At 43.0% G+C, this 14,144-nt stretch overlaps 1 protein-coding gene across 4 annotated transcripts in view; it reads right to left on the bottom strand.

The window, feature by feature from the left end:
- Positions 1 to 14,144, bottom strand: part of LOC105492357 (ATP binding cassette subfamily A member 13) — a 454,445-nt gene that overhangs the window by 309,652 nt on the left and 130,649 nt on the right. For all 4 annotated transcript variants that reach the window (XM_011759379.3, XM_024796198.2, XM_024796197.2 and 1 more), the window contains exons 25-26: positions 9,648 to 9,824; positions 7,986 to 8,292 (exon numbers count right to left, since the gene is read on the bottom strand). In XM_011759379.3, the coding sequence (XP_011757681.2) occupies positions 7,986 to 8,292; positions 9,648 to 9,824 (484 nt within the window). The remainder of the gene's footprint in view (positions 1 to 7,985; positions 8,293 to 9,647; positions 9,825 to 14,144) is intronic.

Genomic DNA, 14,144 nt, shown 5'->3' with positions numbered 1-14,144 from the left:
ATTCTCTCCTTATCAGAAGAGCATGAATCAAACTAAGAATCTAGAATATTCTCTGTATGTTTCCCCTTTTCTGGAACCCAAATCAAAGAACTATCTATAAATTGTACCATTACAAAATTAAACTCTTACTTCTTTAAGCCTTTCTAAAGGGATACTCTGATCTTCATAAACATTAATTGTCACCATTGCTTTTTCTACAGGTGGACCTTTTTGGTTCCCATTTTAGTAACCCTTGCTCATGGTATTTGATCTGTTAGTTGCCTGTCAGCACTATCAGTGAGTGCAATGAATCACCCTGAGAAATCAGCTGGTTTTGGTTTTTTTGTTTTTTTTTGGTTTTTTTTTTTTTTTTTTTTTTTGCTCAGGATGTAGGACTTTGAGGCAAGTGCAAGGAGGTGGCAAATTTTCGGCCACCACCTTTCAGCCTGGCCTCTGCCCTGCCCTCGTCCTGCCCCTCTCCACTGGTCCCCATCACCACTACTGCCCAGGAGCAGTCCTCACCAACCCTGGGGAGACAGGACATAGCTGGGGGCAACTGCTGAATAGAAGGACCAGTGCATTTGGCCTCTGCTTTCTCTCTCTTCCTTTATCCTCCCTTCCCTTTTCATGAAACCAGAGGTGCAGACTCATGTTGCCCCTGTCACTTGCCAGCTGTCTGTCTTCTGCTGCCTTCTGCAACACAGTCAGTTGGAGTCTGACGTGATTTGTGAATTGGAGGAGATTAGAGGTCCGGGAAGGTGAAGTAAGGGGCATTTAAGACTCTAGTGTTCCTGACTCAGCCATTGCCAGAGCCGTGCATGAAAGTAAGTGCACCTCCCTAACTACAAACAAAGGGGAATGTTGGCTGTCATTCATTTTATTGTTCCTAGTTTTTGTAACTCCCTTGGGAAAGCCAGGGAGAAGGGAAGATGCTCGCGTGCATCCTCACCTCTCTGAATCTAACACCATCCAAGACCATCAGACCTGTGTCGACCTTCTGCATCAGTAGGTGGAAGAACTTTCTCACAGTTGAAGCTGCTCAAGAATGGAGTGGGCTGCCACTCAGAGCACCCACCCACTCACAGTGCCTGCTGTTGCCCCCAACAAGTCTCAGGGTCTCCTCAAGCAGGATGCTTCACTGCCCACTACAAGCCAATGCGCTCGGCAGGCAGCAGTTAAACCGTGTACGAAGTGAGGAGACTGACACCCAAAGCTGGTGCAAAACTGGCCCAAGGTCCTGCGAACCAGCAAGTGGCAAAACTGGCACCCAAATGCAGTTTTTTCATCCCAGTTCTGTCATCATTCCAAGTCTGAGACTCTAAAGGGATCCAGAAAGCTTGAAAGAGATCAGATAAACTTAGAAGGTGAGATGCACTGTCAAGATCCAATATGTCTGAAAAAGGAGACTTTGAGACCTTAATTCAGAGTCCCAGATCATAAAAATTCTACCAAGAAATTCTGCTATATTTTACTAGGTAGAGGAAGGCATGAAACCAATTGTTATCAACCCAGTGCTGCCACTTTTAAAGCATCTGTATCTCTCTTTTCACCCCTTATTAGTTATGAATGTACACTAGCTATTGCATTAAGCAGTGAATTTCTTGACCTCAAGAACTGCATAGTGCTCATCTCTGCATCCATCCCAGCATGGAATAATGTGTGTCATACAGTTAATGTGAAAACAAAATGTTTTTACATAGATGAATACAGGAATAACTGTATGAGTGAATGAGGAAGCCCCTTGAAATAATTTATCAGAGGCAGAGCAAACAGTGGATCTAAATGAGCTTGTTTTGGAATTTGGCTAGGACTATTCTTCATTGCACACTACAGTGCCATTTATGACAAAACAATCATCACCTCTGGCCCTCAGGCACTAAACATACACTGGACCCCATTGTTACCATCAAAACACCCCACACACTTACAAACTCCCACCAACCCAGGTTAAGAAGTACTGCTCAAATCTGAGCTCTGGCTAGGATATAAGAAAACATGCCAGACATTCTTTTTTTTTTTTTTTTTTTTTTTTGAGACAGAGCTTTCTCTTGTCACCCAGGCTAGAGTGCAATGGTACAATCTCAGCTCACCGCAACCTTTGCCTCCCGAGTTCAAGCAATTCTCCTGCCTCAGCCTCCCGAGTAGCTGGGATGACAGACGCGTACCACCATGCCCAGCTAATTTTTGTATTTCTAGTAGAAACCAGGTTTCACCATGTTGGCCAGGCTGGTCTCGAATTCCTGATCTCGTGATCTGCCCTCCTCGGCCTTCCAAAGTGCTGGAATTACAGGCGTGAGCCACCATGCCTGGCCGAAAACATACCAGAATTTCAGATACAATGGAATGAAATGGCAGCCAAGTGACCAAGGCTCCTGCTTAAAGTGCTTAAAAGTAGCAAGTGGCAATTAATACTTTATTTGGGGAGTGAGGGGTATTAAGATGCTGTGAGACCTTGGGGGAAATAACTTACCCTATCAGAGTCTCAATTTCTTCTGTTGTACTTTTAAGGTTCTTAGAGGATAAATGAGATGATTTTTTTAATGTGATACAAAATTTTAAGAGATTACTTTGCTGCTGTTGAAGGAAAGAATATAGACAAATTGGAGAAACGATTTGCTGAGGTTTTAATGAGAAACCATCCTCCTCCGCCCAGCAAGGAGATAAGTTTATAAGAGCTGTGTGGGGCTTCAGAAAGTGAAGAATTATAAAATTTAACGAGGATTTTTCTTCTCCTTCCCACTACAGTTGGTATCAACAACAAATTACCTGCGTTGGTGGGACAGCACAGAGCCTGCGGGCAACAGAGGAGGCTCCAGCAGTTCTGAGCACTGGGGGTTATCAGGAATGGGAATTTCTGCTGAGAACAACGACCGTTGACTAAATAGAAGAGAGAGGTGTTTAATAAAGTTACCTGAAGTAGAGCCCAAGGAAGAGAAACAATCAAAATAAATAAAATGAGAGATCCTCTCACTGGTCTGTTGTGGATCAAGCTGATTTTTTTTTAAGCAGGAATTCAACATTTCAAGCATGAGTGGCTGTCAACCCTTCACTCTACACTTCGCCCAAGACACATCAAAGTCCAGATGCAAGGCCTCGTGGGAGCCATCACTCAGCCTGACCCAGCACGCTCCATTTCTCCTTCTCTTGAACCCACCCCAGGGTGGTGTGAATTGAAGCAGCCAAAAAGCAATAGAGGAAGTAACAGGTGCCCTTTCAAATAAATATTCTTTGTGCATATAAAACAATTCCAGAATATTGTTGTGGTTTTCATTTTCTGAAAACTTTTTTAGTAAGTTGGCTTATTCTTTGAAGCAATACTTTAACAATTGAATTCCTTTATATTCTTGAGGTACACACTATAGTTCCAATCATAAAATTACTGTATGATAACTGCCTATGAATCATGGAGTTGATAGGAACATGAAATTTCAAAAACTGCTGCTGCCTATCTAACTCTACAGTCTCCAGCAACATTTTCCAATGCATGCCTTTAAGGACATTAGTTCCATGAGCTGCTGGTAGATACTACATGAAAAAGAAAAGGAGGAGAGAGATCTGTGTGCAAGAAGAGTGGAAAATTTTTAGTTAAATAGAGTTAAACAGGTTTTGTTACCACAGATGAATTGCCATGTTCCCACCTATAGTAGGTCTCTCCACTTGTTGAGGGGAAGTAGGTCTCTTCCCCTTGACTAATTCAGGACACAGCTGTCTCCCGGGCTTATACACTACCAATTTTCCCATCTTACTGTACTATTCCCCAGATAGCATCTTATATTTAAAAAAAAAAAAAAAAACCTTTTCCCAAAGAAGAAGTCACTGCCCATTTCTTCCCATTGAGAGCTGTCTGAATTCACTCTCCAATTCTACCCCTCCAACTCTCCCTTCTATCCACTCTAATTTGGCGGTCATTCTCACCACATCATGGAAGCTGCTCTCTATGAAGTCCTGGATGATATGAATCCAGTGGTCCATTACCTGTCTTTACCTTATTTCACCCATGACCCACATATGACACACTTGATCACTCCCCTTCCTAGAGTCTTTTGCTCAACTTGGCCTCAAGGACTCCACACTCTGTAGGTTTTTCTCCTGTCTCAATGATACTTTCTCAATCTCCTCTTCTCCTTGACCTCTTCATGGGAGGGCCCCACACTTGGTCTTGGCCCTCTCTATTTTTCTATCTATACTCCTTCCCATGGTAATATCTTAGAGTTCTAAATGCCATCAAAATGGGGGAGACTCCTAAATTAATAGATCCAGGTACATTGTCCCAGCCTCCTGAATAAATCTGCCTACTTAACATTTCCTTTGGATTCCTAAATGGCAACTAGATATGGCCAAAGCTGAGTTTCTATCCTTAACCTCCAAACCTCTACCCACGGTTTTTCTATCATAGTTAGAGATAATTCCAGCAATCCAGTTACTTGGACCGAAATAGGGGAATCTTCCTCGATGTCTCTCTATCACACATTCACAAAATCTTTTGGCAATTCTGTTGCCTCTACTTCTTGAATGCAACCAAGAATCTGACCACTTTTTACCAGTTTCTCTGCTACCACACTGGACCAAACCACCATCATCTCTCACCTGGGTTATTACAACAGCCTTCTAAATGATTTCTCTGTCCCACACATACCCCTACAAGCTCTTTTCCACACAACGGCTTGAGCAAGACTTTTACAGTATAAGTCAGATGATGATATCACTCCTGCTCAAAACTCTCCTTCAGTCTTTTAATACCACTCCAATCACCTGCAACCACACAATCTATGATCAGCTCTTGGACTTCATCTCCCACCCTCTCACCCTTGTGCAGTCTGATGACTTTTCACACATACCCTAGGCCACTCCTACCACAGGGCCTTTTCATGGGGGGTTCCTCTGCCCTAGAACACACTTCCCCTTGTGCTTCTGCATCCCATCAAGTCTTTGTTAAAATGGTACCTTCCTGATAGGGTCTACCCCATCCACATTAACAATTCCATCTTCCCCTCCTAGTGTCCCTGACCCTACTCATCCTATTTCCCAACTCCACGGCACTTCCTGCTTCCTATCATTCAATGCAATTGTCTTCTTAATTGTATTTGTGGCATCCCTGCTTCCCTGGACTGTAAGTCTCACCAGAGCAGGGATTTTTACCTATTATCTTTACTGATTCGCCTATTTTCCTTACTGGTTTACTTATTTTCTTTACTGATTCAGTCTAGAGACTGACAAATAGTACATAAATGTCATTGAATAAATTCATCAATTAATGAATATGTAGCTCATTTAGTAAGCTGGAGGAAACTACTAAAAAATGTTTAACAAATGTTGTCTACAGGACAAACCGTGCTTTAGGATTTTTACTCAAGTGGCTGAGTCCTTTCAAGATCTCAGACTGTGTTTCAATCACTGCAGGTACTCTAAGCCCTCAAGAAAGGGAGACTTTGAAACTAGCGATGAAAGAAGGATGTAGCACAATGAGAAATCTCAAAGATTTAAATATTTCAGAGAAGTAAAATACTTCTTCATCTTTCTCAGAGAAGTAAGACAATGCTTCTGAGGAGTTATGTTGCAGTGTCCCAGTAGTAAAATAAGAGGTAATTCCATGACACCAGAATCATACCTGGGCATTCCACTCATTCCAGTGTTTTAGGCTGGAATGTTTCTCATACATCAGAATTTATCTTGAAGGGGTGAAAAAGATACGTCTCCATCCATGTGCCTCAATGCGCCCTTTCTAGCTCTCTCACAATGTCCGTTAGCCATACACTATGATCAATAGGAATTGATTTGTGGGTTTTTTTGTTATTTTTTTCTTTTTTTTGAGACGGAGTCTTGCTCTGTCACCCAGGCTGGAGTGCAGTGGCACGATCTCGGCTCACTGCAAGCTCCACCTCCCGGTTCACACCATTCTCCTGCCTCAGCCTCCCGAGTAGCTGGGACGACAGGCGCCCGCCAGCACGCCCGTCTAACTTTTTTGTATTTTTAGTAGAGACAGGGTTTCACCATGTTAGCCAGGATGGTCTCGATCTCCTGACCTCATGATCCACCCGTCTCGGCCTCCCAAAGTGCTGGGATTACAGGCATGAGCCACTGCGCCCGGCCAATCAGTAGGAATTGAAAACTGATTATTCAGGCCATTTCTAGCTTTCAACCAATACATTTGTAGGAGTGTATGCTGTTCTTCCCATCGTGCCTTCTTGGGAAATATCCTGTGTCAGAGTGGACAAAGTAAACCCCCAGCCTCCTCCTGTGAACAGGAGCAGAGGGAATTGTCATCTTCCCATCCACGTAAGCACAACCCCCCTCTTTCATGGGTGGAGATCATAGCATACTTTGGAGCTAGGAGACTGTCAGAATGCGGTAGATTTGAGGTTTACCTTTAGAAAATGAGCATAATAAAACATTGGCTTCTCTCAGTATCTAATACAGATAATTAATTCTCAGACCTCTCAGGTGTTTGAGCTGAGGATGAAGTGTTTGTGCGTGACAACTAGCCAACAACAGCAGTTTCCTCGGGTTCTGCTCCTGCTGCTATCACCTCCAAGAAAAATGCTTTAGGAGCAGAAAATCACTGGTTGAAAATGTTCAAAGCCAAAAATATCATCACTTTGAAAAGAAAAAAAAGCTGTCATTTTACAAAGAAAGAAGTTAAGAGGCTTACTAACAGTCCGACTAACAAGGCAGCCCCTGAGTGAAAATGTCGCCTTAGTCTCTTTTTTGCTGACCTTTGGTTCGCTGCACCACACTAGGCTATCCAAGATAAATCCAGTCAGGTGATCTTCAGCCTTTATCCTCCCACTGTGGGAAAGTTCTTCCTGTACCACCAGCATTTTCATAAAAAAAATGTGTGGATGTGCTCTTATGTATGCGGCATATTACTAGATGGGAAGGAGGGGTTAAGACATCAAGTCACCTGTCCTTACATGTGTGTCGCCCAGTCACGTAGAGAGGCAGTCCTGATTTCTGCTTGGTGGTCCATGGCTCTACCCCAGTCAGGGGTGGGAGGTGCCGTGAGTTGTTACTGGCAGTGTCTCGATGAAGGATGAGTACTTGTCCCTGTTCTCATAACTAATAGAACACGCAAACCTGTCCCTTTAGTATTGTAAGAAGGTGGTAACTTCCTGAGGCCCTGCAACAGAGCCAGCATGCAGGGACTGCAAATGAACGACCTGTGTTATCCAGAGCCAGGCCAGCTGTGGGAGCAGGATGCTTATGAGAATAGTATGTACCATGAGGAAAGTAAGAAATCCAGGCTGAGCCCCACAGCCCACAGCAATACGGCTCACCCCCCTTTGGTGAGCTTTGAAGTCCTTTCATTGTCTGACTCTGCCAAGGTGTCCAAGCTCACCCTCAGGTTCACTGAGCCCCAGTCCGACCACAGCCTCCTGTCCTCTCTGCAAACATCCCCTGCCTGGCCTCCCTGATGGATGCTTTAATGCCTCCATCATGTCCCCTCCAAGTCCTCTTGTGCAGCTGCTCCAGCCCTTCACTGAGCTTCCCCTCTATTCCTGTAGATGTTACCAGCCAAATTATACAATTGAACTCCTAAATGTTCCCTTATTACTTCATGGGTACCTAAGCCATGATCAAGGCCTGTATGGAATCCCTCGCCACCCTGCCCAGTATACAGCCTATGTCTAAGGATTTGCACTGCAGAGAAAATAACCTCCCTCAGTTTTCCCAAGATTAGATAAGTGGAGTCTTTTGTTGGACATGCACAGCCCTTGTGAATGTTATTCATCAAATATATTTTAAGTGTATTTAAAACTGTAGATGATGCCTGATGTCAAATTTAAAACTTCACTTGATTGTATTAACTCAACCATTATATATTTCTTCTACCTGAAGATTACAAGCATATAAAAAAAAATGAACCTTACAAAATTAAAAAGTGGGTGGTGAACTTTTTTAACAGCGCTTTTTGAAATAACCATAGAAAAACTCAGAGTTTTCTCTCCTCAGCTTGCCAAATGCAAGGCCCTTCTCACTGTCGGTGGTTCCAGCCCCAGGCTACTCACAGATCGCTGGTATGGCAGGGGTAAGGGGCCGCCTGAGTCTGTGCTGCTGGTTCCAGGACTTCCTGCCCAGTCTGCACCAAAATGATGGCTCTTTCGATCATGTCTTGCAGTGGGACAAAGATGTAGTTATATTTGAATCCATCAGCTGGTAGATTCTGAGGGTGGAACTTCCAGGAAGGGTTTTTTACCACATCTGTTCGCATGCTGTATAGCACATTGGTCCGGATTGTATAGGAGACATAGGGTGGCAGTTTGACAGACTCTGATCTGAAGCTCTTGCCGAGTAAGGAATTGTTGAAAATGATACCTAGTGGCAGAAAAGGAAAAGTGAAGCATTACCACACTGCAGGGAGTGGCTCTAACCACGTCTACACTGGGCAAGACAAGAAAGTTGCAGGAGCCTGAAACTCACAGCCCTCCACTCCTGCAGACTCAGAGCCCGAGCCCCCAGGGGCAAAGCTGACTTTCAGTCACACAGGCAATTGGTGGTAAGCCTAAACCAAGATCTCTTAATTCCCTGTCCAGTGCTGCTTTGTATTTTTCATAAAAGCAAACTGTGGTATAATCAACACAAATAAATTATTTGTTAGATGATTTTTGCAGGGATTTCTTCTCTTGATTGCAGATGTTAATGTGCAGAATCCATCTCTTTGGGGTTACTTATCATTCATAACTTAAATACATGGATTCTATTTTATGCCACATGGATTCTTTGAATTGCATTCATAAAGCCTATTACAGCTAAATCATGTCCGCTATTAAATTCATATGTAGAAGTTCTAACCCCCAGTACCTCAGAATGTGACTATATTTGGAGATAACATTTAAAGAGTAATCAAGTTAAAATGAGGGCCGTTAGGGTGCGCCCTAACTCAATATGCAGGTGTCTTTATAAAAAGAGGGAAACTTAAACACAGAGAAATACATAGAGGGAAGATGAGGTGCAGAAACCCAGGGAGAAGATGGCCACCTACTAGCCAATGACAGGGGCCTAGAGAAGATCCTCTCCTCATAGCCCGCAGGAAAAACCAGTGGATGTCTCCATCTGGAATATTTAGCTTCCAGAACTCTGAGACAATAAACTTCTCTTGTTTTAGTCTGCGATACTTTGTTACAGCAACCTTAACAAACTAATAGAAAACTTCTATTAAAAATAATTAAATGTATATTCCAAAAGAATATGAGAGCATCACCATATTTATCTTGAATGGGTGAACAATTAAATAATGGAGTAGAGTTGACCATTGCCTGCTCTCCGCCCCAACCAGGATATCAAGATACTCTGATCAAAGTAAAGGTGATGCAGGAAATTAGAGTATAATTTTAATCAGGAATAGTATGATTTATGAAGTGAGATTTAACCAGAACATGATGTCATAAAATGGTAAGAGCAGAAGCAGTAAATAGCAATGGTCCTAGGATGGTGAAAACGTTATTAGTCACTATGGCATAAGGTACAACTTTTTATTAACCAAGGCAAATATTTCTGTTTTATTTTATGTTTTATCTAAGGCAACTAATTCTGCTTTATTTTATGTTTTATCTGGAAAGGACTTCTTTTCTTTCTGAGCTATCGTAAGACACCTTTAGGGAGAAACTCCCAAAATGACAACTTACAGGAGTTGGCACCTTGTTGAACGTATTTTTTCGTTGAGTACTTACTGGCCAAGAAGCTGTTCTGCTGCAAGAGTTCATGTGCTTTAGTCTCCAGGATGTCGACAGAATGCACAGCCTGGAAACGGTTCAGCGCCACGCAGGAAGAGAGATTGACCAAGATGCTGCCCAAGAAACGGAAGTGTCCAGCGCCTGCGTGGTTAAACATCTCATCCAGCAGCCCTCCTGAGGAAAGTGAACAGATTAGGACAGATCAACTTCTGTTTCTTCCCAGTGCTTACCGCTCATATAGTGGAGATTGTGCAAATGAATTTGAAAATGAATATGAATTCTTCCACTAAAAATTGCTCAAAAGAGTCAAATTTTAGTCATATGCGAAATTTGCCATTTGCTTGCTGAGTGTAAAGTCCCCCCTTTTATACGCATGTTCTGTAACACTGATACTTACGTGTACATGAGGGAAAAAAACAGTTAAAGCACAAAGGGTAATACAGCAGCCTAAGGAAACACAGTTGGAGACAACAGGATAAACATCAGAGGGAAAGTCTACATGTGTTAGGAAAGACCCTCTCATGGAGAGCTCAGGGAAAAAAAGTTTCAGCCTGGAGTCATGTAATTCTAAAAAAAAAAAACATGCTTTCCCTGAAGCAGTCATTTTGGGAAAGTCATTTTATTACATTAATTTTGCAAAAGCAATTATGAAGGAGCATTGGCACTGAGGAAACCAAATCCTGGTATAGTCTCTGTCCTGGATCTGTGCATTGGAAATGGAAATAGAGGAGCAGAGTAAAGTAGCAACACCTTGGCTATGAATGCTGACATCAAACATTTTCAGGGCAAAGGACTGAGGCTATCTCAGTATTTTCACTCTGGTTTCAGGAAGGAGCTGGAAAAACCAAATGATCTAGAACAAGGCCGCGTGGGAATGCTCAGAACATGACCTCAAGAAGAAAAGCAGCAGGAAAGATGGCAGAGTCTGTGGGTGGTGGAGCTGTGTGGGGAACCAAGCTGATCAAGTTTGTTCTGCAGGAGGCCCTGCCAGCAGAAGATGCCCAGGGCCACCCCATCATATCAGGTGAGGCGAATGTGCCTTCACCCTCGGTGGTACAAGAGGAAGTGATCCTGCTCATCTAGTTGGTGTGACGTTCACAGCAAAGGAGTCTCCACCCACCCTAGGACCCACTCCTTAATGAGATCAAGGGCTTTTTTTTTTTTTTTTTTTTTCCGCTCAGGACTTTATCAAGAAAATTTAAAAATTAATTGAGAAAAACTGAACACACCTGAAAGCATATCAGTGTGTTTTTAGAAACCCACAATATGCACAAAAACACACAGCAAATTATAAAACTCTGTAGACAAAATCATTGTGGGGCAGTTGTCAGTTGCCAATGATCACTTTCTCAGCTATGGGAGCTGCTTAACCCAGTCTCAAGCAGTGGGGAGACCTCAGCTTCTGACACATAATCCTCTCAAAAAGCTCTCCTAAAGGAGCTCGGTTACAACTAGCCTCCACCCAACCCCAAATCTATCAGATTGGCCAGAACCATCCACTGTCTGGGAAATACCAAGTCAGAAAGAAATGCAAGCATGTTTAGAATCTTCCAAGATCAGGCTTACAAATTCATATGACACTTAACATTTCTTGGACCTTTTACTTGTACCAAAGAATATGATGTACTTTGGGACAAGTGTTGAATGACTAACATTCCAGTTCTATGTTATTCTGCTATTGAATATACAAATGCATTCTCTATCCAACAATGTTTGTTGCTGGTGATTCCTGGGAATGTTACAGAGAAGGGATCCCAATCCATACTCCAAGAGAGGGTTCCTGGATCTCGTGCAAGAAAGAATTCAGGGTGAGTCCGCAGTGCAAAGCAAAAGCAAGTTTATTAAGAAAGTAAAGTGGTGAAAGAACAGCCACTCCATAGACAGAGTAGGATAGACGTTCCCAAAAGTAAGAGGAGGAACACATCCACCCCAGGTACAATGCTTGCAGATATAGGGAAATATGTCCTACTATAAGGATTTGTGATAAAGGATTAATTTTCTCAATTACCATATTTTGCAAGAATTGATATTATTCAGAATGCTTTTGTTGTCCAGATATCAGGATATCTGGACGCACCCAAGTCTAGGGCTGTTTCGTAAACGTTATTAATTTGTTCCCTAACTGTAAACATCTGGAGGCTAGGAATGCCTAACTTTCTGAGAATGCAGCCCAGCAAGTCTCAGCCTCATTTTCCTAGCCCTCACTCGAAATGGAGTCGCTCTGGTTCCAACACCTCTGACAGGCACACTGTAACATTCCACACCAGACTTCCAAGTGTCCACCTAGGAAATATTTTGTGGAACCGAAGTTCTCTAGGTGTGCCTCCAGTGTCAGCCCTTGACTTTGTTCTTCTCCTCTGTGATCTGGGGGCAGCCTCTGCCTGCAGGTTCCATCACTTGCCCTCCATTGTATGATGACAGACAACAATCTATACCTGGCTCTGTGTGCAGGCACTGCTTCCTGCTGGCCCTCCTATATCTCACTGATCTCCTGAATGCTCAGCTTTCCAAATGACAGTCAGCTGCTCCCTGTGCTCACTTCCACTCTCCATCGAAGCTTGGAGCCTACCTGCCATCCCAGGCATTTGTCACCAAACATGGCAGCATCAGTCCCCACTGACGGCTGCCTCTGTGTCTCATGCTCACTTCCCTCCTCTACTGGTTTCCCTGCTCCCAGATCCTCTTGGCATCCAAGGTTTCTGGATTAAGTCTGGACATTGCTTGCTTGGCACCCTACTCAGGTTTGAAAGGGGTGTTGGGGCTCTGTAAAGGGGGGCCAGCCCTGAACAAGAAATTACATCAAGATCCATCTCCATCATTCTGAGGTCTGTAGAAAAATCAGTTGACCTGTCCTAGCCTCAACTTCTTCCCTGGTAAGGAAAGATTAGTTTCCATCCACCAACTTCAGATGGCTGAGAACATGTAAGCTTCCAAACAACATCAAGGAGTGTGGGGCTCCTTCTGCCCTTCATCCCCTCAACCTGCATTGAACAGTTTCTCAAAGAAAAGACTGTTGTTATGTTGTAACTGCTGTTATTATATTCCAGTAATTTTCAGATCTCAGGCCAAGACATGAGTGTAAGGATTTGGGAAGGCTGGATTTCTGATAATGAAGCTTTTGCTAATTATCTACAATAATAGTGAAGTATCATTGTATGAGTGTCAGTCTCGTGCCAGGTACAATTCTGGGCACTTGTGTATTGTCTCACTGAATCCTTATATCCACAAGGAATTGCTAGTGGCATGTTCATTTTAAAGTATAGGAATTAAGGGACAAAGAATATAAGCAACCAGTAAGTTTCAAAACCATGATTCAAACACATGCCATCTAGCTTTGGGGTCCACCTTCTTACAAATACACCAGGCTGCATTTATATTGAGTGGAACCATATTAAACTTCTGCTTTCTGTGTGTCAAAAATATTTAAACATCAGGAATTCCAGACAGCCCTGCCTAACACATAGTAGAAGAATTACATGATCTGGAATTCAAAGAATTGGGTTTTTGATTCCACAGAATATTGTAGTGCCTTGAAAAAGTCAGTCTCTAAGCCTGGGATTTATCATCTATATTTTAGAAAGAATGAAAATCTTGGTACTGTTTTCCAGAGAGAGATGAAAAATATAAAAAAGACATAAAGCCATTTCGTAAACTCTAAAGCAGAAAATCAATTAACTATTGCCATCGGAGCTCTCACACACATCTCATAGAAATCCTCCCATAATTCCCAATTTGGTAGAGCCTGAAGGGCCTGGTTAAGTTAAGACCGTCAAACTGAATTCATAGAAGAATAAAACAAGCTCACTGGAAAAATCAGTGAGAAGAAAATAGTTCAAGCCACAGTTTTCAAATCGCATCAATAGCAGAAACACGTAATTGCACAGCAGTTTTCATTTCTCATTTAGTTTTATAGTCAACACTTTCTAAGGTTTAAGGCAGAAAAGGACCTTTGGTGTTTGGATGACACAATCAAAGAGGAGGTAGAAGGATCCACAGCGTAGCATGTTCTGCCTCAGAGTGTCATGAGTCCCCCGAGTTCCCCAACTGGGACACAGCATCTCAGAGTTCCTTGGAAAAGTTCTGAGCCTTTGAGCCGCTGCAAGGCACACCAGTGAGGCCTTTCCCTCGGCACTGACATGGAAGGATTAGAGGGTGGCTAGCAGTCTGGTCCAGCCCACCTCACTCAACAAGAAGTCATGTGGTTTGGTTTAAAGAATTTATCTTGGCATGGTGCCCATTTGGCCTGGAGATGGGGACACAGGATCTCCACCGCCTACTGGGCCTTGTGGCAAATGGGTCAGATGGAGTTGGGTGTCTGCTCACCACCCCTCAGTGGACATCTGAGGCTGTTTAATCCTTGTCCTCTTTGTGAAAGGGAAATGATAATCATCTGCTCAATGGTCTTTTTCCAAAGATGAGGTAGAATAACACGTAACATGCTTGACACTGTGTCTGGCACATAGAGAGCACTCAATAACTATTTCCTAGTATCAC

This window comes from Macaca nemestrina, chromosome 4, assembly GCF_043159975.1.
Source record: "Macaca nemestrina isolate mMacNem1 chromosome 4, mMacNem.hap1, whole genome shotgun sequence".
Classification (NCBI taxonomy): Eukaryota; Metazoa; Chordata; class Mammalia; order Primates; family Cercopithecidae; genus Macaca; species Macaca nemestrina.
The sequence above is the reverse complement of the archived record's forward strand: the minus strand, read 5'-3'. Positions and strand labels throughout refer to the sequence as shown.